This window comes from Mustela putorius, unplaced genomic scaffold (assembly GCF_011764305.1).
Source record: "Mustela putorius furo isolate JIRA1106 unplaced genomic scaffold, ASM1176430v1.1 tig00003853_pilon_pilon_pilon, whole genome shotgun sequence".
Classification (NCBI taxonomy): Eukaryota; Metazoa; Chordata; class Mammalia; order Carnivora; family Mustelidae; genus Mustela; species Mustela putorius.
In genome coordinates, this window is record NW_025422005.1 from 16,920,425 (window position 1) to 16,946,155 (window position 25,731).

Below are 25,731 nucleotides of genomic sequence, written 5' to 3' on the forward strand. Positions count from 1 at the left end.
TAATGATTTGACAAATGTATCCAAAAATGCTTAGCAAAAGACCAGAGGAGAGAATGCAGACACATCTCTGTATTCTCGAAGGCACAGACAGAAGAATGCTTGTTCCTTGAATCCCAGGTTCGGTAAGCAGAAGGGGCCACAGTATACCCCGACTGGAAAGAACTGGTGGGACAGCACCAGGCAACCTCTGTGGGTTGCAGCAGATGGGGAAGGCCAGGAGATGTGACGGGGAGAAGCAGGTCTCACAGGCGCTAGGGGGGCAGGCTCAGCCAGAAATCCAAACCTCCTCCTTCACTGGGGTGCAGATGCTCCAACCTCACGGACCCCTGATGAAATGTTGGTGAAGCTGGAAATTATAGAACATCAGGGCTGAGAAAGGCTGACAGAACCACTTCAGAGGAGACTGAGGCCTGGAGAGGGCAGGGCCTGGCCCAGAGCCAAAGAGTGGGGCAGCCTCGGAGCCGGGCTTCCGTGTCCCTGCTCTAGCTCGGCGCTCCACCACACACCCTTCCCCCAACCCCCGCCACAGCCCCACCTTTTTTGTCGGCTGACTGAAAAAGGGATCAGAGTTTATCTCCAAAGAGTTACCTTCAAAGTGACAAGAGTTAGCAAACACATTCGGAATGGTTTCTCCAAAGGTTGCGCACAGGAGGGCACACACCGGGCAGAGCTTGGGGGCAATGTGGAATGTTCTCCGAGGCCTTGGGCATGGGGGAAGCCTCGGGAGGGAGAGGGGTCTGGTTCTGAAGCTCTGCTCTAGTGCCCAGATGCTGTGTGACCTCCAGCAAGTTGCTTCCTGATTAACTATCTTTACAATGGGGGGAAATCATGCCTCCCTCTCAGGGTTATGAGATTGTATGTATGAGATGATGCACAGAGAGGGCCTAGCTTGGTGCTGAGTATGGCCTCAAAGAACAGCACCTGTGGTCATTATCAGTACCTGCGGCTAGAAGGGTCCGCCGAACTCTGAGTACATTTCCTACAGGGACTAGAAAGCTAACATTCTCTTCCCTGAGTATAGATTTCATGTTTGGGACATGTGACTTTGGGACAGTGGACGCCCATCCCAGGGCTGAAGGAAAAAAAGTCAAGGAATTAGGGAGATGGGGGAACAGGAGGCTGTATCTGAACCAGCTAACAAACTCAGACACTACCAGAGAAACAAAGACATGAGGAGAGAACTAGGACATCACGATAGTTCCCAAAGACCCAGCGGGGGACACACGCATTCCCCGAAGCCCTTGATCCCCACCTTGAGACTTGACAGGGAAAGCGAAGACATGATTAATTTAAGGAGCTCTGACCTTCTCCAACAGTGCGGACCACAGATACAAATGAATTCCAAAGAGACTTAAAAACTCCTGCAAAGGGGGCTCCTGTGTGGCTGGGTCGGTGAAGCCTCTGACGCTTGATTTCGGCTCAGGTTATGCATGATCTCAGGGTCCTGGGATCGAGCCCTGCGTTGGGCTCCACATTCAGCAAGGAGTCTGCTTCTCTTTCTCCCTCTGTCACTCCCCCGCCCTCATGAACGCTCTCTCTCAAATAAATACATAAAAATAAAATCTTTTAAAAAGGAGAAAGCTCCCTAAAAGGCAGATCCATGTGCTGAGCACACAGAAAATACCCACTAGTTGTTTACCTAAAGGAACATTTTGCAAAGTCCCGGGACATGGATCTGCGGAGTCTGTGTCCCTGCTGTAGATACTTTTGGGGGAGCCTCCCCACCTCACGATACCTGTTCTCGGAAAACTGCCCTCCTCCCCTCTCGAAGGGGGTCCTTTATTACCTTGTTTGTCTGTTCTAGCCAGAGTAGACGGGACCGGGGTGATACCTGATCCAGGCCGGCCCAAACAGCTTCTCTCTCCAAGGAACTTGGAATCGGGCTCTGGGAAGTTGGCTAATTGATCTGAAATACTCAAGCTGGGACATCTTTCCCACCATGCGCAAAGACAAAAGAACAAAGCAGATGTATTCTGCCCCCAGAAAACCAGAGAAGGCTGCTCTGGTTTCTGGCAAATCTCCAGATCCTGCACCCCGAGAGGCTTCTCCACACTTCCTGTCCTTGGGTCTTCATGAAATATCCTTGAATGCACCCAACAAATACCCCTTCATGCTTAAGCTGCTCTGAGAGCATCTCTTTTCCCTGCAGCACGGCACAATCTGCTGGTTGGCTCTCGGTGTCCATTCTTTCTTCTTCCTTAGCAGTTAAGAATGCTGACTTTTGGGGCACCAGGGTGGCTCAGTGGGTTGAGCTTCTGTCTTTGGCTCAGGTCATGATCTCAGGGTCCTGGGATCGAGCCCCTGGGATGCTCAGTGGGGAGCCTGCTTCCCCCTCTCTCTCTGCCTGCCTCTGCCTACTTGTGATCTCTCTGTCAAATAAATAAAATCTTAAAAAAATAAAAAAAAGAAGAATGCTGACTTTTCAGATGGCAACTCGGTCACCCCAATACAGGCTACACTTCCCAGCTTACCTTGCAGCTGAATGTAGTCTAGGACTACGTGCTGACCTACGTCATATAATGGATATTTTACTTGTTAGCTTCCAGAAGTATTCTTAAAAGGAAGGGACTACCCACCTCTTAAAATGGCCAAAATCCAAAACACTGACAACACCAAATGCTGATGAGGCTGTGGAGTAACCAGCACTCTCAGACACTGCTAGTGGGAAAGGAAAACGGTACGGGTGCTTCGCTAGACAGCTTGGCAGCTTGTTACAAAACTACACATACTCTTACCATCTGATCCAGCAACTGCACTCCTCGGTATTTACCCAAGTGAACTGACAACGTGTTCCCACGTAAAAACACGCCCATGGATGTTTATAGCAGCTTTATTCCTAACTGCTAAAACTTGGAAGACAAGGGAATATTACTAAGCACTAAAAAGAAGTGAGCTATCAAGTCACAAAATACGTGAAGGAAACTTAAGTGTGTATTTCGAGGAGGGAGGGCACCGGGCTGGCTCAGTCAGCAGAGCATGTGACTCCTGATCTTGGGGTTGTGGGTCTGAGCCCCACTTTGGGTGCAGAGGTTACTTAAAAATAAAATCTTTCACAAAATGTGGATATTACTGTGTGAAAGAAACCCAGCTGAAAAGGCAGCATAGTGTCTGATTCCAATTATGTGACATTCTGGAAGAGGCTAAAGAATGGACACGATGAAAAGATCAGGGGTCACTAGCGGAGGGCAGGATAAACAGGTGGCGCACGAACGGTTTATAGAGCCATCACACTATCCTGCCCGATGTTGAGAGTGGACACTAGGCACTGGTCAAAACTCAAAGAACATATACCACCAAGAGTGAACCTAACTTAACTACGGATCTAGGGTGACAATGACGTGTTCGTGTCGGTTCATGGATTCTAACAAAGGTACCACTCTGGTGTGGGCCAGTGACAGGGAGGGAGGTTGTCTGTGGAGTAGGAGATATATGAGAACTCTGTACTTCCTTTCCTTTTTTTTTTTTTTTTAAGATTTTATTTATTTATTTGTCAGAGAGAGAGCACAAGCAGAGGAAGAAGCAGGCAGAGGGAGAAGCAGGATTCCTGCTGAGCAGGGAGCCTGAGTGGGACTCGAACCCAGGACCCCACGATCATGACCTGAGCGGAAGGCAGACTCTCAACCAACTGAGCCACAGAGGTGTCCCTAAAAGTGTTCTAAAAAATAAAGTGTTTTTTTTTTTTTTTTCCCCTGAAAAAAGGGGAGGAATGTCTGAGTGGCTCAGTCTTTTAAGTATCCAACTCTTGATTTCTGCTCAGGTCATGATCTCAGGGTCTTGAGATCAAGTCCCATGTCAGGTTTAATGCTGACCATGGAGCCTGCTTGAGATTCTCTCTCTCCCTCTCCCTTTGTCCCTCCATTCCACCAGAACTCTCTCTCTTTAAAAAAAAATTAAAAAAGAAAGAAAGGAAGGAAGAAAGAAAAGGAAGAAAGGGAGGGGTAACCCTCTGTCATACCGTTCTGGTGAGAATGCATGTGTGATGGCTAGAGCTCGGGTAGCCATCTTGAACCGTAAGGCAGAAGTCATGTGCTACAGATGGTGGTAGACAAAGTAGTGGCCTTGTCCCCAGTAACTAGGGAGCCACCCCATCAGCCCTGGACCACTCACCTGCAGACTTCTTTCATACGGAAGAGAAATACATGTCTGTCTTCTATGAGCCACGTTATGCTGGGCATACTCTTGGGACTGAAGCTAGGAGCTCTAGCTGGTCCAGGCAGGCAAGTCACCTAAAGACCAACAAACTGGGGCACCTGGGTGGCTCAAGCCATTAGGCATCTGTCTCCAGCTCGGGTCATGATCTCAGGGTCCTGGGATCGAGCCCCACATCCAGGGAGCCTGCTTCTCCCTCTCCCACTCCCTCTGCTGTGTTGCCTCTCTCACTGTATCTCTCGCTGTCAAATAGATAAATAAACAAAATCTTTGAGGAAAAAGAAAAGACCAACAAACTATCACTCGATGCCCTTGTCAGACATACATCAGGAAATGGCTTCCTGGCAAGATACCATTCGTGCTTGTACCAAAGTTCACACAGTCATTCATTCATTCATTGATTCATCTTAGTTACCCAGTGCCTGCTCTGCATTTGCACCCTGTGTAAAAGCCACAGTCTCATCTCTCCAGGGAAATCAGTATCTAAGGGGAGAAAGAGCCGAGCAAATAGATCCCTTCAATGTGATTAGAGCTAGTAATGGAAGGTGGACAAGACACCCGGGAGCCCAGGGGAAGCAGAATCGCATCTGCTTAAAAGGAACAGGGAAAGCTGTAAGCTGTGATGCTTGACTATGGGGACGGGACAGGCAGGAAAGGGACTAAGAATGCACTGTGAGGTGGTGTGGGGAGCGCTCCGTATAATGGTAGGATCGCTAGAGGAGGGAGGGCTCGGGGAAGAAGGGGAAAGGAGAGGAACATGGTCCGTATGTTCATTCATGCATTCATTCATTCCAGCAAGGATCTGCTGGTGCCCTGTTTTAGCCATGCATGGCCCCTTCCTTCAAGAGGCTCCCAGACATACAAACATGGAAGTGCTCGATGTGGGCACAAAAGGGGAGAATTCTAATCACCCTCGTCTCCTTTTTTTTTTTTTATTTAAAGATTTTATTTATTTATTTGACAGAGGCACAGCGAGAGAGGGAACACAAGCAGGGGGAGTGGGAGAGGGGAAGCAGGCTCCCGGCCGAGCAGGGAGCCCAATGCGGGGCTTGATCCCAGGACCCTGGGATTATGATCCAAGCCAAAGGCAGATGCTTAATGACTGAGCCACCAAGGTACCCCCCCCACCTCATCACCCCTTTCTCAAGAAAAAAAATCTGAACACCGTTCATACCGGGGTATAAATGACTGATAACATCTATCCACACTCTATGATACAACGCAGCAAAGACTTAAGCTAAAGGAATATAGTTTTAAGGAGAAAATCCTGGTCATAGTGTGGGGATGGAAAGGTATCTGGGGAAAGGCCCCAGAGTTTCCAGAACTCCTGTGATGGACTGTAGGACGAGAGAGGAGTCACAAGCTGAGATTCTAGCCCTAGTCTACTCGAAACGACCTCCCTAGGGAACACTGACACAGCAGTTTTCCAAATCTCCTCTTGCTTAAAACAGGAGAAAAACACTACAATGCAGGGAGATAATCCATTCTTCACTTAACCTACAGAGTTCCTGGTGAAGCTTACGAGAGATCGCAGACCTGGCAGCACGTGCCAAGGCTTAGGGAATCTGGAAAACATGAGTATGAATCTGACTGTGGTTTGCTTCCTGCCTCTGCAGATCAGTCCTCATTCCCCAGGTCTGAGGCTGGACAGGTTAGAAAAAAAAAACAAACAAAAAAATAAATCAGTCTCTGGATGCAGGTGGGTCTACCTAATCCTCCAAGTGGGGTCTCTGAACCAGCAGCGACAGCGTCACCTGGGACCTTGTCAGAAATGCAGGGCTTCAGCTGAATCAGGAAATCCAGGGGCGGGGCCCAGCAATTTGGTCTAACAAGTCCTCCAGGTGACTCTGAGGCATGCTTAAGTTTGGAAATCGCTCCCTAATTCTACCCTTGAGACGCAATAAATCATCACAGCCGAACGTATGGGACTGGCCCCAAACTACCTGGTTTCGAATTCAGCTCCATTTAGGCACTCGCTGTGTGACTTCTCTGCGCCTCAAGGTTCCCATTCCTGAAATGAGGATGACAAGAGTTTCCACTACAAACGGTTGTTGGGGAGACGGAATGACTTCACCCAGGTAAAGTGCTTAGTGCTTAAAGCGCTTATTATTTGAGAGCTGGTGATGTTACCTATTCCAAAATAAGCTGAATTGGGTTAGGAATTTCTCCACCTTCCTGGAGCTGATTAAAGATCCTCTCCTCACCCTGCAATGATCCGGCTCAGCACGACCCGTGAATGGCAGGTCCCCGAGGGGCCACTGGGCAGTCACACAGAAACTCCGCCACAGGGCAGACAAGATGGTACATGAGAATGCCTGGGCTGTGCCAGGCACGTTTCTTGTCACCCTTCCAGCATCACCACTGGCATTTTATAGATGAAGCTGCTGGGGGAAGGAGCGTGTCCAGGGACGGTCAGGTCACATAAATGCCAAAGAGTGGCAGAGCTGTCCTTGAAACCCAGGTCTGGCCACATCCAGGGCTGATGGTCTGTCCCTCCCACCAAGCTGCCCCCCAGACATTCAGGGACATGGCTTCTTTGATCTGGGGACTGGCTCTGCCTCTGAATCTGAACCCCAACTCAAACGCCTCTACCCATCCCCTCCCCATCCTTCAAACAGGGACAGGGCAGGTAGAGACCTGTGCCAGAACAACAGGGTTGACAGCGGTGCCCAACGACAAATACTCCACAGGCTAGCCTACTGAAGAGAACGTAGAGTGTACAAATTGGACCAGAGGAGGATTTCCAGGCCTGAGAGGTAGAATTTAAGGAGACAGAAACAAATTTCAGCTCAGAAGACATTCCTAAGGAAGAGTAAGCGACCCTTTGAGAGAGTGAGCTCCCCAGCACTTGGAAGTATTCAAGGACTTCAGGTAGTAGAGCACGATTCAAACTGGAATTGGATTTAGTAGTGATGGCCATTCAGAGTTCTCTCAAAGCTTAGAGTCAATGGCTCCACAGGAGAGCCTGGGCAGGCATCGGGCAGAGGCGGGGGAGACGTGCCTAAACTTGGGAAACTAGCTGGAGACCTTTGGGCAGCCTTGCCTGTCTGGCCCTAGACAAAGCCTGAATTCCCGCTGGTGGCACTACCCTTTATGCCCCTCCCTCCCCCGGCGTGCTCCCCCTTCAGACCTCCCCCCACACACATACACTGTGCTCTGGCTCTGATTTGTGTTCTCTGCAGGCAAAGGCTATATAGATGGCAGCACTAGGGCCATGCCCAGCTGGCCTGCTTGGAAGGGGCTTTTGCATGCCCCCCTCTTGGGTTAAGATTCATCAATAGGACCCATTCTTCATTCCTGTGATTTCCCAGTGCCAGCTGTGGTAACCATGGCAACTCAGCAGAGGGAGCAGAGCAGCAAAAGCTAAGGCCTTGGGAGCTGCTCATTAAATTTCACCATTAGACATTCACTCCTTGGGACTACCAAATACGGCACAGAGGCATCACTTTTGTGGCCTCCTTAATCCATCTCAGGATTTTTCCCACTGACCCTGGATTTGGTTCATTCTGCTAGGACTACTCTTCAGGTAGCTTCTAACCAATTAAATCAGAGTTGGCACAGGAGATGAAAACCATTTTCCATCTTTGCTTTGGACCATGATGTTGTCTCCCAAAGGACTAAATCACAGAATAGTAGCGATAATCTAACATTACCTCCTCATCCTACAGACTGTAGAGCAAAGGGTCGGATGAGCTTCCTGCCCCAAGTCTCATAGGAAATACAAACTGAGAAAAGAATATAAACCAACACTTTTACAGGACTTTACAGTTCCTAAAGGAGCTTCACAGCCATCCTGTAAGACGGACAGCATCCCAACAGGGCAGTTGCTGCTTTTGTTCCCATCTGGCCAAAGAGTCAGTGAGGCTCAGAGAGGTGAAGGGAGTTGCCTGAATTCACACAGCCACAAAGTAGCAGAGATGCACAGACCCAAACTGGGAGATGCCATTTCTAGTTCATTTCTAGTCTGTGGACCCCAGACCCTGGACGTCCACACAGTTCCTACCTGGGCCCCACCAAGCTGCACCTACAGGAAGCACCAGAGACCAATTTTTAAAAGTCTCCCAGGTTAGCATGACCACCTTCCAAATCTGTACACAGCTGTTATGATCAATAAGACACAAAAGTCTTTAAAAGCATTATTGAATTCATGGGTGGAGTGGGGGGCGTCTGGATGGCTTAGTCAGTTAAGCGTCTGCCTTCGGCTCAGGTCATGATCCTGGGGTCCTGGGACTGAGCCCCATGTCAGGCCCCCTCCTCTTCGGGGAGCCTGCTTCTTCCTCTCCCTGCTCATGCTTTCTCTCTCATTCTTTCTCTCTCTCTTTCTCAAATAAATAAATAAGCATTCTTGAATTCATGGTAACTTTTTGTCCTTTTCCAAATTTCTCAAGCAATGCTAAAAGTATGACTTCATGGGAAGGTCAATGAAACTGACATTAAAAAGAGGTCCCTCTGTGAGGGGGCAGAATCCCGGCTCCTTTGAGCTTTCATATCCACAAAGAAGATTAAATTATATCTACTACATATTAAATGTGAAAGTTAAAATACTGCATTCTAAAGAGCAAGCCAAGTTACACTTAAAATATTTAATGAGGGGTGCCTGGGTGGCTCAGTGGGTTAAAGTCCTGCCTTCAGCTCAGATCATGATCTCAGGATCCTGGGATCGAGCCCCGCATTGGACTTCTGCTCAGCAGGGAGCCTGCTTCCTCCTCTCTCTCTCTCTCTCTGCCTGCCTCTCTGCCTCTCTGTGATCTCTGTCTGTCCAATAAATAAATAAATATCTTAAAAAAGAAAAAAAAAAAACCATTTAATGAGGAGTGCCTGGGTGGCTCAGTGGGTTAAAGCCTCTGCCTTCGGCTCAGTCACGATCCCAAGGTCCTGGGATCGAGCCCCACATTGGGCTCTCTCCTCCACAGGGAGCCTGCTTCCTCCTCTCTCTTTGCCTGTCTCTCTGCCTACTTGTGATCTCTGTCTGTCCAATAATAAATAAATATCTTAAAAAAAAAAAACCATTTAATGAGGGGCGCCTGGGGGCTCAGTGGGTTAAAGCCTCTGCCTTCGGCTCAGGTGATGATCCCAGAGTCCTGGGATCGAGTCCCACATCGGGCTCCCTGCTCGGCGGGAAGCCTGCTTCTCCCTCTTTTTCTCCCCAGCCTTGTGTTCCCTCTCATTGTCTCTCTCTCTCTCTCTGTCAAATAAATAAATAAATAGATAAATAACTAAAAAGAGTGATTTTTAAAAAAATTTTAATGAAGTGATATATAAAATGCAAATACAATAAAATACAAAACCAAAAAAACAACCCCACACACAAAATCCCCAGGGCTTCTCATTTCTACATCCAACTACTAACGTACAGGAAATGCAGACGGAGAAACTCGTGCACCCACGCCTGGGGAATGCAACAGTGAGCACAGACCCTGTGAAACTACAGAAAAAGCCACCGATCTCCTTAACAAGGGGATTGCAAAAAAACGAAACAAAAAACAACGGAGGAGAAATCATTTAAGAGGTGCAAAACACACACCGACAAAAGGGGATGCACGGACCTTCCTTTGCTTTTTAGAACATTTTTTGGAATTTAAGCAAAACTTTGGCATTTGCTTCAAAATAAGATGAGAGTCAGGGAAGTGGGTGGAGGTGTGGTCAGGACAGGACTGGGTCACGTGCAAATGGGGGTTGTGCATCATTTTGTTCTGTCCCCGTGACCATTCCAGAATCTCTACAAATTCAGGAAAAAGTGAGGGCTCGTCCATGAAAAATAAGATTGAGGAAATAATAATAGTTGGGTTAGTCTACTTCTGGGTATGTTTGAGAATTTCTACAGTACAGAGTTCATACAAGACGACCAGGGGCTCTTCCTTCTTTCCCCCTCCCCCTCTCCCTCCCTTTCTTCATTTTTGGTGTGGAGCCCAGTATGGGGCCCGAACTCACAACCCTGAGGTCAAGACCCGAGTTGAGATCAAGAGTTGGACGTTCAACTGACTGAGCCACCCAGGCGCCCCGTCCAGGGGTCCATATATTCAGAAAGGTAGGGAACCACTGCACTAAGTTACTGCAACGAGCCCTTGACACCTTAGTACGTTCGAACTGATTCTTTTCAGTGGATAGCTGTCTGGACACGGCTTTCCACAAGGGGAACGGGACGGAAGAGTGGGTTTGGAGAAGCTGGCCCGAGGGAGCCAGGGGCCTAGGACGCAGGGCCAATGGAGGGCAAGGGATCAGGCAGGAAGGGGTAAAGGCTGACCTGCTGGCTAGAGGCAGGTTCCATGCTCTGCGGCCTGATTATAAAAAGGCAAGTGGTGGAAAGAGCACAGGATGTGGAGGCAGGTCTATTCTAGACCCAATTTCTCACTAGCTCGGAGACCCTGAGCAAGGGTCTCTCAGCCATTGGCTCTCTACTTGCAAAATGGGAATGACAGTCACCGATGCTCCAGTCACCCCGCATTGAGAATTAAATCCTATTAGACTGGGGAAGTTTGCAGCCCATGCAAATGTGAGCTGTCCTGCTCATGTGAGGCTCTAAAGTTTGCTTTTTCTCGTCCACCTGTCTAACCACCAGATCCAGAGCCAGGCAGGGAACCCCACTGGGCCCTTCGTGGGTGGCCAGCAAAGAAGGGAAAGGGCGGGACTGAGAAGTATTTCCAGCAACCCAGCTCCAGGGCAATCCCAGCTCAACTCCACACCCTCAGGGGTGTGTGTGCTGGGAAAGTTCAGATTTGCAAACCTGCCCCTTTCCACCCCGTGAGACAGAGGGAGGAGCTGGGGTAAGGTCTCTAGCCAGTCACCGGCACAGAGTAGGAGCTCATTCACACATACTGAGCATCGAGCTGTCCCTAAGCCCCTGCATGGATGCTGGGGAGAGAGGGATGTCTGCTTGGGCCCTGCCCTCACGGTGCCCAGTGTGGGAGATAGGACACGGTCTCGGATAGCTACGGAGACCCTTGGGGAGCACAGAGCAGGAGAGAAGCCTGTGTGGGGACACAGACAAAGAGGTACCCACCCCACGCTGAGATGAAGTGATGCTTCTTCAGGGCCCTGAAAAACAAGGAGACATTAGTGGAGCAAAGTGAGACAGTGGAAGACGACTTTAAGAGAGGAGAGGTGCCTGGCAGAGTCCCTGGGTAGGAACGCTTCCCACATCTGGGGACCAGCCAGGAGCTTCCTGCAGCAGCACATCACCAGGGGCGGGGCAGCAAACAGTGAGGTCTCAGGACCGAGAGGGCCCAGAATGACCCCCTGGGAGACCAGGGTCACAGTGAGAGCTGAGCAGATGCTTCTAGCACTACTGTATGCCAGGCTGTGCAGCAAGCATGTGACATACTTTTTTTTTTTTTAACTTTTATTCATTAAGTCATCTCTACCCCCAACGTGGGGCTCAAACTCACACTCCCAGGGTCAAGAGTTGCACTCTACCCCAGGTGACATGCTTTGTCCCATGTCATGGAATCCTGTCAGTGACCCCAGAAGGTTTTACAGATGAGGAAACTGAGGCCCAGGGAAGTTTTGGCATTTGCCCAGGCTCATACAACTGGTAGGTGGTGGAACTTAGACTTAGACCCAGGGTGTCAGGCTCTTTCAACCAAACCCTTAGGTTTTACCCCACAGCTGACGGGGAGCACCCGCAGGGCTCTGGACAAGAGAGGAGTGACGTGGTAAATTCCGATGGTAGAAAGATCAGCCCCAGGGCTTGCCTGCAGACCCATGTCCAAGAGGGGAAAAGGGGCGCAGACGCATCCACCAGGCTTGACAGGGTGAAGGGGAACACAGCCTGGCCCGACCCAAAGCCGATCACACACGACGGGAAGGACTCAGACTCCAAAGTCCCAGAATGAGTCTACTTACTAACGTGAATCCAACCATCCATCCCCCCTTCCCACTGAGGGACCACTTTGGGCCAGACACTTGATGCTTCCCTCATTTGTTCTTCCCAGCGGCCCTGCGAGGTAGTTATTATCCTTCCCATTTTACAGATGAGGAAACTGAGGCTGGGATAGATGAGGCAACTGGCTCAGGTGCCACAGGTAGCTCCAGGAAGGGTAGAGCCCGAAGTTTCCAGAGCCTTCTCGCATATTATCATGCTATAGCAAACCATGAGCGAGATCCCACCTGGCCGAGCCTGTTAGCTCTGTCAGCACGACTGTGAACATTAAATGAGACCGTATTTTTTCTAATGGTGGATGTCAGGCAGCTTCAGAGGTAATGCAGTAACATTCTGAAGGAGGGGAAAGGGACTGAATTTTAGGCCTGCCTCAGCCACTAGCCCCTCTGGGTCTCCCTGAGCACGTGCTGCCCTTCTGTGCCTCAGTTTCCTCACCTGTACACCTTAGAGTTGAGGGACATGAGTGCTAATTCCCCTTCTAGGGGATGCTCTGGGACCCCGAGTCCTGTTAATCATATCCCGCAAGGCTGCTCAAACCTCGGGCACCAGCGAGAGCACATCTCCAACTGGTTTTCATCTAGGTGGGCAAAGCCCCCACCCCCCAGAACCCAAGAGTCCAGGCTGGGGGAGTCAGAAGGAGGTGCCAGGGAGCAGGGCAGGGCTCTTTCCAGTTCCTCTCTCCTTGCCTGCCTGCAGCTTCTGTCCTAGCTAAACCGCAGAGCCTGGGAGCCAGGACCAGGGGCCCAGCTCTACCCCCACCCCTGCTGTGACCTCAAGCAGTCTCCTTCCCTCCCAGACTGACTCCTCGGCTCCCATCTGGAGTCTGGAACGAAGGGGCTGGGCGGGATGCGGAAGGCTCCTGCCAGCTCTGACATTTATTATTTCAGGGTCCCTCAGCCTCTCGCTGTTTTCCTTCCTGCGCGGCTGGAGCCCGTGACTGGCCGGGGGCCCCCTCGGTTGGGCCCCTGCATCTGTCTCCCTGGCCAGGGAAGCTGCTAGGCCTCACCAGCTGCCCCTTGCAGGGTGGTGGGAAGCGGGGAGGAAGAGGGGTTGCAGGAAGGGAGCCGCACCCTCCACGTAAGCTGAGCCCTCTGTAAACCCCAAGTTTCCTGGCTGGGATTTTTCTCGGGAGACTGCTAGGCAGTGATGAGCTAAGAGAGCGAGAACTCTGCCGGACCGATCGCCTTGGATTCCCAGCTGAATCCTGGCCCCAAGCCCTGAATTCCACCCAGCTCTGCAGACAGCCTGGCCTGCCTGCCCTCCCTGAATAGAGGAGCCAAGAGCCCCCCGCCTCCCATTCTCTGGCTCCCTTATTGGCCTGGATGAGTCCCTTCCCTGCACCCAACGGGATATCCATCACGGATCCCATAAATGTCAGTCCTACCCAGCTCTGCAATTTCCTCAACACGCTAGGCTGTTGCCAGCCACCAAGCCTTTGCTCACGCTCTCCCGGCTGCCTGGACAGGCCCTCCCCCGTTCCGCCCTAGACGCTTAGTCTTCCCAGAGGCTGCTTAGGTTACTTCCTCCCTGCCTCAACAGAACTTACCCCTCCAGAACCCATCCCTCCTGCCTTTCTATCTTTTATCCGGGCATTCATGGCCCTTCTGTACCACACGTCTGACTTCCCTCTGGGGCTGAAGACTGGCTCATTTGGCTTTGCATTCACAGCCCCCAGCACAGGGCCACTGTGAGTAGCCGCAAACGTTTGTGAATGAATGGATGAAAGGCCCTATGGGAACAAAGAAAAAGCAGCAGGAGGTCAGGATTCCAGCTTTCACATCACACTGTTCTGAGGTCACACTGTTCTGAGGTCCACAACGCAGAATACTAACCACTATACGATCACGGCCCTGTTCTGAGGTCTAAATTCTCTTTCCAATAGTCTTGAATTCCCTTTGGCTGTGTGACCTCAGACAGATGACTTCACCTTTCCGAATCTCAGTTTCCCCATCTGTAAATCACGGTCAATGATGTGACCTGGAGCAGGTTGACTTAGTTTCTCAGTTCCTCCATTTCTCCATCTGTCAAACGGGATAATAACAGCATCTACCTCATAAGACTGAATGCAGTCAGGTCTTTCAGCCTATAGCGAAGCGCCCTGCACACAGGGAGGGTGGCAGCCTAGCTCTCCTGCCCAGCGAACTCGGCCCCAAACTCCCAGGCTGCCAGGGGAATCACCTGGAGCACTTCAAAAAGCGAGCGTACCAGAGCCTCACTTGAGACCTGCTAAATCATGTCAGTCAGGCATGACCCATGGGGTGAAAGGTCAGGCCCTCCCAAGGGCTTCGAATTGCCAAGTCCAAACCCTGGCTTTGCCACTTAGGCTAGTAGAGCTGCCAGATTTTGCAAACACAGGACATGCAGTTACATTAGAATTTCAGATCATCAATGAATTAATTTTTTAGGATAAGTATATCCCAGATATCACATGGGCATCCTGGACGTTTTCTGGTGATCCTGTTTACTGAGCTACTCATCTCTCTGTGCCTTCACCTCCTTATGGGGATTACAGTGATTGGATTCAGGAAGTGCGCACAGCACTGCCTGCTGTGTTTGCCGTTCCTATTTTTACTGCTTTTAAAGCAACCCAGATGACATGGGAGAACCATGTGAACATGACACTAACGAGAAGAAGCCAGACCCAAAAGGCTACATATTGGAGGATTCCATGGATATGAAATATTCAGAACAGGCCAATCCAGAGGGACAGAGAGTGGCCAGGGGCTCAGGGAGGGGCAGCAGGGAGTGACTCTAAGGAACACGGTATTTGTTTTGGGGGTGAGGAGATGTTCTGGAGTAAGAGGTGGTGTTTGTACAGCACCGTGAATAAGGACCACTGACCAGCATGCTTTAGAATAGTTAAAATGGTGAATTTTATCCCAATTTTAAGAAATCCTCCTAAAAGCAACCCAGGGGAGGGGACGTGCAGTCAGTCTCAGTAAATGTTTGCTGAAGAAGAATGGTTGAGAGGCAACAAAGAGCAGAGCTGAGGGAAGAAGCTGCCTTGTCCAGGACTGGGCTGGGCTCTTCACTCCTGGACACCTGGAGGGGACACAAGAGTCCTCTTTTGACTCTGGTGCTAGGACGTCCCAGACCATTGTAGCGCTCACTCATAAACCCTGTTGCAATGATCTCATTTTCCCTGTGTGGCTCCTGATCTCTTTAGGTATCCTATGCCCAGGGGGGAATTGTGCTTTTAGTAAAAGGGACTTCTAAAAAAGTTAAGTATCAGGGCACCTGGGTGGCTCTGTGAGTTAAGCCTCTACCTTTAGCTCAGGTCATGATCTCAGGGTCCTAGGATCGAGCTCCACATCAGGCTCTCTGCTCAGTGGGGAGACTGCTTCCCCCTCTCTCTCTGCCTACTTGTGATCTCTCTCTCTCTCTCTGTCAAATAAATAAATAAAATATATTTTTTAAAAAGTTAAGCATCTGTCACGTGCGAAGGATATGCTAGTACTTTATCTGTGATCCCCTTGAACAACCCCGTGACAGTGTTATCACTGGCTGTGATTTACAGATGGGGAAACTGAGATTCAGAAAGGTGAAGTCATCTGCCTGAGGTCACACAGCCAAAGGGAATTCAAACCCAGGTTTGTCTGACGTCAGTCCCCGGACTCTCTGCATAGAGCTCAGCCTCATCCCTGTATGCTGTGGGTTGTCGATCAGCTTTCCATGGGCCTAAGTCCTTCTCCTTTCCAGACAGGGCCTTGTCCTATGGTCTCCGTGCCATCAGAACCTACCTTCCCAACCTTACAGGGGCATGCCAGGGCTTACCACAATCATCTTCACCCCCACTGCTCATCAGTCACCTGGGGAACTTCTGAACTCCTCACCTGACCAGGCTTCACCCCTGGGAGATTCTCATAAAGTGGGTCCGGGTAGAGCCCATGGCAACTGAAGTTCTTAAAAGCTCAGTCAAGGTCAAAGCCATCTGAGTTGGAGAACCTTTAGCAGCTGTTCCCAGGTCAGCCTCCAGTACGCTCCACAGTGAGGCCCACTCTGACCCCAGTGAGGCCCAGTCCCTACAATGTTCCCAGGACAGAGGGTTCCCAGGGCTCTGCCCCAGAGCCTGGGGAAGTCACTATTCCTCCCCAGACCTCAATGCCTCATGTGCTCTGGACCCAAGCACTAGGCCCACGGAAAGAATCTTCTAGCAGTGTGCCTAGGTGATTCAGTTGGTTGAGCATCTGGCTCTTGGTTTCAGCTCAGGGCATGATCTCAGGGTCATGAGATCAAGCCTCGCATTGGGTTCCATGCTCAGTGGGGAGTCTGCTTGAGATTCCCTCTCCCTCTGTCCTCCCCCTGCTCACTCCCTCTCTCTCGCAAATAAATAAAAATCTTGAAAAAAAAAAGAAAAAGATCTTCTAGCAACAACATCTGTCTAAGGACTGGACTACCAAACGGCCTTCGGGGAAAGCACTTTCCTTCTGTCACGCCCTGCAGTTCCAGTGTCTGTCCTCAGACCTGCTTGTGTCACCTCAGTGTCCCAAAACAGCTGAACATGAGGCAAGGAAGTGAACACTGAAGACTGAAATTTAGAGAGAGGGGGAGACTCTACAAGACTGAGCCTGAGGCAGACACTCCAGGAAGACCCTCTGCCCTTGTCCAGAGGTAGGTACGGGAAGAGGATAGTTGAGGCGGGGCCACGTTCTAAGCCCATCCTGGAAAACCCTCTTGGCGCGGGTCCCCAGCCATCATCCCATCTCCGCTCCCCATCTCAGGACAACTTCTCATCAGCCCATTCCCTGAATCGGTCCAGGCCAGTACAGAGGGGAAGCCAGCACTGGCCCGGCTCCTAACCTGTTCATCGACTTCTATGTTGCCATGCTCAGGCGTTGTGTCTGCCATTTTCTTATTTTGCCTCTGGACATCCAGGCAGCATCTGACTGAGCTGAGCATGGCTCCTTCCTTGGAACACTCCTCTCCAGTTTTCTGGGGCTCTGCACCCTCTTGAGTTTCCTCCTTCCCCACTGGCAGCTCCTTCTCAATCTCCTTCATTAGCTACTCTTTTCCTTCCCAACTTCTTGGCCCTGGAGCTCCCCAGAGCTTGGACCCAGGGCCCTCTTCCTTCCTCTCCCTGGGGGATCTCATCCATTCCCTCAGCTTTAAACACCAGCTAATGCGATGTAAGCCCACGTGGTCCATGGACCATCTGAAAGAGCATCTCCTGGGACGCTGATCAAAATGCAGATTCTCAGACACCCTCCTGCCCGCCAGCAAACCGGCCAGGGACACTTGCCACTTTTCACCGGCCAGCTTATGAGTCTCCTTCTTTCATCTATGAAACTACTTGCAGTGCAAGTCCTGGCAGAGCTTGCCTCTGGCAAAAGCTGTGAAGTCCAAATTCTTGCTGTTCCGGACTCCCTTGCAGCTAGGGTCCAGGAGCGAGTGGGACTCGGCGGAGCAGGCACTCGCTGCAGACTCCGAGTCGGGAGCAGAGAGGTAAGATCTGTTCTCCTGCCATCGGCAAGAGCCACGAAGGAGCCCTGTCTCCAAGGACAGTGGCAGCAACGAGCTGTGGCATTTAGCGGTGTCCTCGCCAAACTGGCTCAGCGGAGTGATTTTGGCTCAGAGCCTGGCTGCCACCTCACCCCAGCTCTCCAGCTTCCCAGAAACTGTGTGACCTACTGAATATTCCCTTTCCGTGAACTGCTTTTTTGTGTGAAGCAGCTCAGGTTGGTTTCTATCGCTTGCAATAAGAGACCTCAGAAAGACACAGCTACTGAGTTAGACTCTCTGAGGAGGCCAGCAGGTGATTCTTACACAGATACAAGTTCAAAACCCGCTATCTCAACTCTGACAACTCTCCTTCCCTCACTCCCTTCATCTCCAGACTCATATACCCGAAATAAACTCATACCCGAACGCCTTCCTGACCTCTCCACTGGGGTATCTCAAAGACCTATAAGGTCGTACAAACAGGATTCCTGACTCTCCCCCAAACCTGTCTCTCCCCCGGATTTCTCCTTCTTAGAAAAGGGTCAATGGCATTCTTCCTTAGGAATCGGGGAGCCTTTCTTGACCACTCCCCTACATGCACTCCATCAACAAGTCTCGATGTTAGTTACTACTTACAAAATACTTCTAGAATCTGTCCACTTCTCTCCTCCACCAATCACGGCCCTAGTCACACTTCCATCATTCTCTTCCATGAACAGCTGTGACAGCATCCTTGGGTTTTCTCCTGCTCCCTCTGATCTCATCTCCACAAGGCAGCTGATAGGACCTTTCTAGAACGGAAACTGGATCATGCTGCTTGCTTACAAAAAAAGATAAAATCCAAACCTGCTGCCAGGGCCTACAAGCTTGAAAGCCCCTGCCTGCTTTCCCAAACTCATCTGATCTTGGTCTTCCAACACCTCATCACTAAGCTGCTGTCCCTCTGGCCTCCTTTCGGTGTCAGAGATGCTTTAGGTTCTTTACTGCCTCAGGGCCTTTGCTTAAGCTGTTCCCCCAATCTGGAACACCCTCACACCACTATTCTCTAGTATGCTCCTTTTTAGTTTTCCTCTTTTATTTATTCATGATCCAACCAATATTTTCTGAGCACCCACAATGGTGTTATGGTAAATACCAGGGGTACAGTGGTGAGATTAGATTCTATTCTCATGGAACTCAAAATCTAGTGAGTAATCAGATTTTAATAACATCATTATATAAATAAATACAAAATATATCTCTGATGTGTGCCACAAAGGAGGGACATGCAATGCTATTAGGGAGAACTGGGCTAGAATAAAAGCAGAGAAACAAGTTAGGAGCACCAGGGGAGAGGTGATGGTGGGCTGGACAGGGTTGGGATGTATAGAAGTGAGTAGGCTGCGGAGATATTTACAGAACTGGTGACCCTTGATGATGCAGGATGCATGTGGAGGTACAAGGTTTCTGGCTGGTGTGACAGTACAGAGGGAGGTTCCACTCCTGGAGAAGGGGATCCTGGAAAGGCCAGCCTGTGTAGGAAGTCACAAGTGTGGTTTTGGACTCATTGAGATGTCTAAGTGAAATGGCCAAGCAAGCCGTTGAACATGAGGGTCTGGGCTGGATATACCAATGCGTGAGTGAGTCGCTTAAAGATGAGAGAGGACCGAAGCTGAGGGTGTGGATGAGATTGCCCGGGGAGGGGCTAGCATGCAAAGAAATGAGGGCCCAGGACCAAGCTCCAAGGAAGGCCTTGGCCAGGAGGATGAGCCTTCATGCCATTCATCACAACATGCAATTACCTACTTTGTTAATCTGTTTACTAGCCGTCTTCCCCAGAAGATTTGAAAGCGCAATGGAGCAAGGCCTCTATTTCTTTTAATAAGCAATGTGTCCACCCAGTGCATACCACAGGCCCTGGCACCGAGCAGTCCCAAAGGCCTTATGCTGGCTGCTGTGTCCCTTAGCAGAACTGGCCTCATCCATTCCTTGGACAACATGATTGGGTTCACTGGTCCCCCGTGTCCAGCAAAAAGCCCAAGTGACAAATTGGCAGTCATGGCCTTCTAAGTCATGCTACACCCTCTAGTTCTCCATCTTTTTTTTTTAAATAGGCTCCACGCCCAACACAGATCCCAACTCACGGCCTGAACTCACAACACTGAGATCAAGATCCAACCTGAGATCAAGAGCTGGTGGCCCAACCAACTGAGCCACCCAGATGCCCCTAGCTCTCCATCTTTTTAATTCCACTAAACCTGAGCTTTTGAAACTGGGGTCCACCTAACACCTGGATATCCAAGTAGGCAGAAAACAGGATGAGAACTGTGCCTCTCCCTGGATCCTAGATTGTGCATAGGAGGGGTGGGGACTTTCCAAGCTCTGCCCCTCTTCTCTGGGAAGTGTTCCCTCCCACAGCACAGGTCTCCATAGCCACGTGAAACCAGGGGTGGAAACCCCATTTTCTAGAACCAATCCAGAAGCCGAGCCAGGCCATCAACCTCTCCACCAGGAACCAGGAAGTGGGACCCAAGGCCAGCGTGGTTACCTTCAGACACGTGAGGTCACGGGGATATGGGGCTGAAGCCGCCTTCTTCCCCAGACGACTATGTGATACCTTCTGGGACCTGTGTGATGACAAGTGAGCAGATGCGCAGAAAGAAGCAGAGGCAGGGCAGCCAGAATGATGAAGCAGTTCCCTTTGTTTCTGATGATTTCCCAGCCTCAAGTGAGGCCCTGATGCGGTCTACTATTACTTAACCACGCTTCAGTCCCCTGAGGCCCCTCTAATTCCCTAAAACAAGTTTCCCTTCAACATCAGCAGCTTGAGAGGGCTTATGTTTCTTGCAAACAACCTCAAAGATTACATAATTTTTATTATTTTTTGTAAAACAAATAAAGACACAATAGAGCAGAAAATAGAAGTCACAAGAGTATTAGCAACAAAGTTCTTTCTAAAACAAGATTAAAAAAAAAAAAGCAAAGTCACAAAGGACAAGACAAATCTGACTCCAATAAAACGTCAACTATGTGATATAGAACATGATACTAATCGAGTCAAACATTCCTCCTAATTACCACCCCCTTGCGATAATGTATTTTCTTTGAGGTCATATGTTGGGAAACACACACATTTCCACAGCAAATACCTCCAGGGAGAGTATAAGGATTGTGAAGCATGATCAGAGGTGAATTCTGCCTTTTCTGTTATGTTTTTATATGTTTTAATTATAAATTATTATGTCCTTATACCACTACATGTTAACTATCTAGGAATTAAAATTTAAAACTTAATAAAAAATTATCATGTCCTTTGTGCAATTAAAACTTCATTGACCTTCAAATAAATATATGAGACGCAAGCCTTTGAAGATCTCTCCGTGGAAGACTGCTTTTATCTAATACCTTAGCAGGAGATACACGCTCAGTAGTAGTTTGAGATACACAATACTGCATGAATTCTTAGCATCGGTCAAAATAGTTTACTTGGTCCTTGTATATGCTCTCTTCCCGCATCTCCAAATTCACTCACGTACCCTCTCCACTGAATGAAGGAGTTCCTCCATTTCTCAAGACCCATCTGGAAGTCACCTCTTCCAGGAAGCTCGCAATGATTGCACCAATCCTCACTGTTCTCTCCCCCACGACCCCACTGACCTCTTATGGCATCCTCCTGTACTTCTTTTTTTTTTTTTTTTAAGATTTTATTTATTTATTTGAGAGAGATCACAAGCAGGCAGAGAGTCAGGCAGAGAGAGAGGAGGAAGCAGGCTCCCCACTGAGCAGAGAGCCCGATGCAGGGCTCGATCCCAGGACTCCGAGTTCATGACCTGAGCCGAAGGCAGGGGCTTAACCTGCTGAGGCACCCAGGTGCCCCTCCTTCTGTACTTCTCTCTAGGCACTCAGGACAGACTCCTGGGATTCCTACTCGTCTCCTTAAGGCAGGCACATCTCCCAACCAGCCATCAAACCAGAGCAGCATCTCTACGTCCTTGGTGCCTGGCCCAGAGATGGCATGGAGAACTGGATAAAGAATATACTTAGAGTCAGACATAGCCACTATGTGATAGTGGTGACTAAGGCAGTCACTAGGTGACTGACTTAACCTTCTTGGGTCCATTTTCACCTGTGTTCTTGTGATTACTAGTAAGATGATGACTGTAAAGAGGCCCAGAACAGGAAAGAGGTGGTTGACAGAATGGTTTATTTGTCTTAATATTCCTTCACATTTGTACAGTGTTTCACAATTAAAAACAAAAAACTTTAGGATGCCTGGGTAACTCAGTCGTTAAGCGTCTGCCTTCAGCTCAGGTCATGATCCAGGGTCCTGGGATCGAGCCCAGCATTAGGCGCCCTGTTCAGCAGGACGCCTGCTTCTCCCTCCCCCCCACCCCGTGTTCTCTCTCTCACTGTGTCTCTCTCTGTCAAATACATAAATAAAAATCTAAAAAACAAAGCTTTAACAACCTAGAGAGGAAAGCAAGGAAGGATTACTAGACCCATTTTAAGGGTAGAATAATTAAGGTTCAGAAAAGTTACGTAGGGAAAACAGGCATTTGGATTTAGGAAGGAAACAGAATAGGACCAGGGATTAGAATATTTGAATGGCAATGTCAATTCTTCTATTACCCAGAGGAAGGAGCTCGGACAAGTCTCTTGTTCTTTCTGGACATCAGTTTCACAACTTAGATGAGAGTTCCTAGGTGACCTCTATCTTAAATGGCTGCTCAATGCTGACATTCCAGTTCAGTGGCTTGCCAAGGGTCCTTCCTAGAGGACCTAAAGAGTCCTACAAGTCCCAGCACAGTGTCTCTAGTTACTCCCGGGGAAGCCATAGGGGACTGGAAGGTGTGCTTTAAGAACCTGTTGCATTTTAATTCAGCCAAATGGAGCCTCAAGCCAGGGGGTGGGTTAGACATGCCCAGAATGGGGGTACAGTGGAGTGGGGGCGGGGGGGGAAGCTGGGGGGAAGGGGTGTGGGTGGATGCCAGCATCAAACTGCATGTAAATATAAACATGAATGCAAAATCAAACAGGAAACCTCAGGAAAGTCCAATCCAAAGGTCAGATGCTAACTATTCGGACACTAAAACACTGAAGAGGAAAGCTGTGTTTGGGTGCCACAGGCTTTCTGCTGCGAAAACAAACCGTCACACGGACCAAACCAAAGTCCTAAATGCAAACGAGGCTGGATTTTTGTCTGGCCTGAACTGGGGCAAAGCTGAGTCCTGACCGGAGTCTACGACAGCCTCCAGACCCGTTCCAAGGGGCGCCCCCCCATACTCCCTCCCACCCGCGCTCATTCCCCAGCACACACAAGTACTAACACACACCAACCCAGGCAAGGCCAGATGCACAGGATAAATGGCCATTTCTGTCCCTGGAGAAAGGTTCATAGTACAGTCCCTTCTCCGGCTCCTGATCTAACATTTTAATGAACAACCCAGAGAGGAGGGTGAACTGTGAAAGCCCTAATGATGCCAGTGGCACTGAACTCTTCCAGGTCAAGGAATGTGAAGCCATGAAGACAAACCTCTGGCAGCACTCTCCCATCAGGACGACAGTTGCCCTGTGAACCTCCCAGAAACACAGAATCCACATTCATAGTGCGGGGACTTCAAGTTACTGGTTCTGCCTGAGGAAAGAGGCCAAAAGGTCATTGGCTGCTGCTGCTTCTTCTTTTTTTTTTTTAAAGATTTTATTTATTTATTTGACAGTCAGAGATCTCAAGTAGGCAGAGAGGCAGACAGAGTGGGAGAGAGGAGGAAGCCGCTGAGCAGAGAGCCCGATGCGGGGCTGGATCCCAGGACCCTGAGATCATGACCTGAGCTGAAGGCAGAAGCTTTAACCCACTAAGCCATTCAGGCGCCACGGCTGCTTCTTATTTTATGAAAGCCTGTAACCCTACTATGTGCAACGTACTAGGCTAGTCTCTATGAGAGAAATGAGGACAAACAAAAGAGAACCGGTCACCGTCTAAAAAGGTCCATCAATCAACCTGATAATCATTCCATTTATAAAGATGCATGCTTTACTCACACTGACTCATATAATACCATAGCCCTGTGAGGTAAACATTATTATCCCATTTTATAGATCTCAAATGTGAGGCTCAAACAGCTCAGGTCATACACCCAAGCTCACACAGCTGGCAAACTGCAGGGCCAGAATTTGAACACAGCTCTGCCTCTCGCAAGTCAATGCTCTTCCCACGCTCCTCTAACACCCCTACAGAGAGATGCACAGACTCTGGGATGAGGGTTCAGCCTGTCAGGGAGAGGGGGAGAAGGAGATACTCCTCAAGACACTGGCCCAAGACACTGGGCCAAGGCCCAATAGTATTCTGAACTATTGAGCTTTTTATTTGCCACACAGTGGGCGGTCAAGACTCTCATGGTGAAGACTGGAGATGAGAGCTCCTGGTAAAGTCAAAAATGCCACCCAATTCAGGGCATCCTCTGAAAGGGAGGTGCACAACCCCATTATCCTCCCTTGACCCAAAGCCACAGGGTGTCTGCCCTAGAACAGTCGGGGCAGAGGAGCCCCCCCCCCCGCCCCCAGCCAGCGTGCAGCAGGTCCGTTTGGGTGGGGGGTAGGAATGAACTGCAGACGGGAATGGGGTGGGGCAGCCTGCAAGGGCGAAAGAAAAGGCCTGGGACGCGTTGCTGGGAAAGACAAAGAGAAAAGGGGAGGGGAGGGGAGACTACAAACTTGCCAAGAGCCTGGCCAAGGTGAACCCCGGCTCCTGGCGCCTTCTCATTCGCATTCATTCCACAAGCGCCGGCCAAATCTCAGAACCCGCAGCCAGGGGGAGGGGGCCTCCCTGAAGCTGCGGAAAAGTTAAGTTCAGACTGAGGCAAAAGGCCTGTTTTCCAGGAGGGGAGTGACTTGGGGAGCAAACTCGTGGGGCTCCGAAGACGAAAACCCAAACAGATGCAGTGAGGCGCTGAACAAACATGCATGCGACGGGCCGATCAACACGAGCACTGGGGTTATGACCCCGACCTGTGAAGCCTGTCATCGAGATGACCTCAAGCCCCCATTCCCACCCCACCCCCCCCGCCGCACAAAAAGTCACTCCGGGCCCCCCTCCGGACTCGACAGTGAGGTCGCCGATGTTTAAGATGCACTCGGTTCTCAAAGATCTAGAGAGGGGTCAGGTTTCTGGGGCGCGGTAAAAGCCATCACGGTCACGCCCGTGAAGGTCAAAGCGAGGCCCTGCCGGGACCCCAGACCCCTCCCGCCTCGGCCCCCTCACCTCCTCCCGCGCCAGTGCCGCCCCCCGGCACCGGGGAATCTTGGCGGCAAAGGCATTGGCCCCGGCCGGGGAGCTGAGGTCCTCCGCGGTGACGGCCAGGAACTCGGCGACGCTGAGCTGCTCGGGCATGGCGGGCGCGGGGCTAGGGCGCCGGGACTGCCGGAGCGGGGCGCGGGGGGCGCTCGCTGCACGGAACTGGGCTGGCCTCACAGCCCACCGCGAGCGCCGTCGGGGCCTCCGCACGCCCCGCCCCCTCCACGCCGCCCCGCCCTCGACTGCCCTCGCCCTGCACAGCCGCGATCCCTCGCGTCCGAGGAGCCTAGAGCTTCCCCACCCCGCCGGCCTTTAGGCCCCGCCCCCGGCCTTCCATCCTCTTAGGCTGGACTGCCCCGCCTAGGCCCCTCGCGGAGCTCCCCAGCCCCACCCCCAGACCTCCCAGCCTGAGAGCTCCGCCCCTGACTGACTGCCCCGCCCCCGGCTCCCTATCGGACTCCTCCGCCGGGCCACCAAGCCTCAGAACCCGGGAGCTCCGCCCCTCACCGGGCTCCTCGGCCCCGTCCCCAGGCCGCCCATCCCTTCAGAGCTCCGCCCCTGACTCACTGCCCCGCCCGGCCACCGGGACTCGGGGCCCCGGAGCTCGAGACCTCACCGGGCTCCTCCGCTCCGCCCCCAGGCCTCCCAGGCCCTGAGAGCTTTGCCCCGGACTCCCAGCCCCGCCCCCGGCCCCACGCCGGGCTCCCCTGCAGGGTTCCCAGCCCGCCCAGCCCCAGAGAGCTCCGTCCCGACTGCGCCGCCCCGGCCTGCCTGCGAGCTTCTCTGCCACTTCTCCCTCTCGGGCCCTCCACGGCCACGCCCCCTTTCGGCCCTCTCCTGGGCCTCCCAAGTTTGCTACCCTCCCGCTGCGCGGGCGCCCCACCTCCGCGTCCCTCCTGCCTGCGCCCTGTGTCTTCTCTTATGGATTCGTTCCCAGCCCTCGTGACTTTGCCCCTTCGGCCTCATCCCGACTCCGGCCCCCATCTCTCCACCA

At 51.0% G+C, this 25,731-nt stretch overlaps 1 protein-coding gene across 1 annotated transcript in view; it reads right to left on the reverse strand.

The window, feature by feature from the left end:
- The window catches only part of ASAP3 (ArfGAP with SH3 domain, ankyrin repeat and PH domain 3), a 48,277-nt gene extending 22,911 nt beyond the window's left edge, over positions 1 to 25,366 (reverse strand). Inside the window, 1 exon segment of the mRNA XM_045063945.1 lies at positions 24,705 to 25,366. Coding sequence (XP_044919880.1) covers positions 24,705 to 24,833 — 129 coding nt within the window. The 5' untranslated portion in view covers positions 24,834 to 25,366.
- Between the last annotated feature and the right edge of the window lie 365 nt (positions 25,367 to 25,731).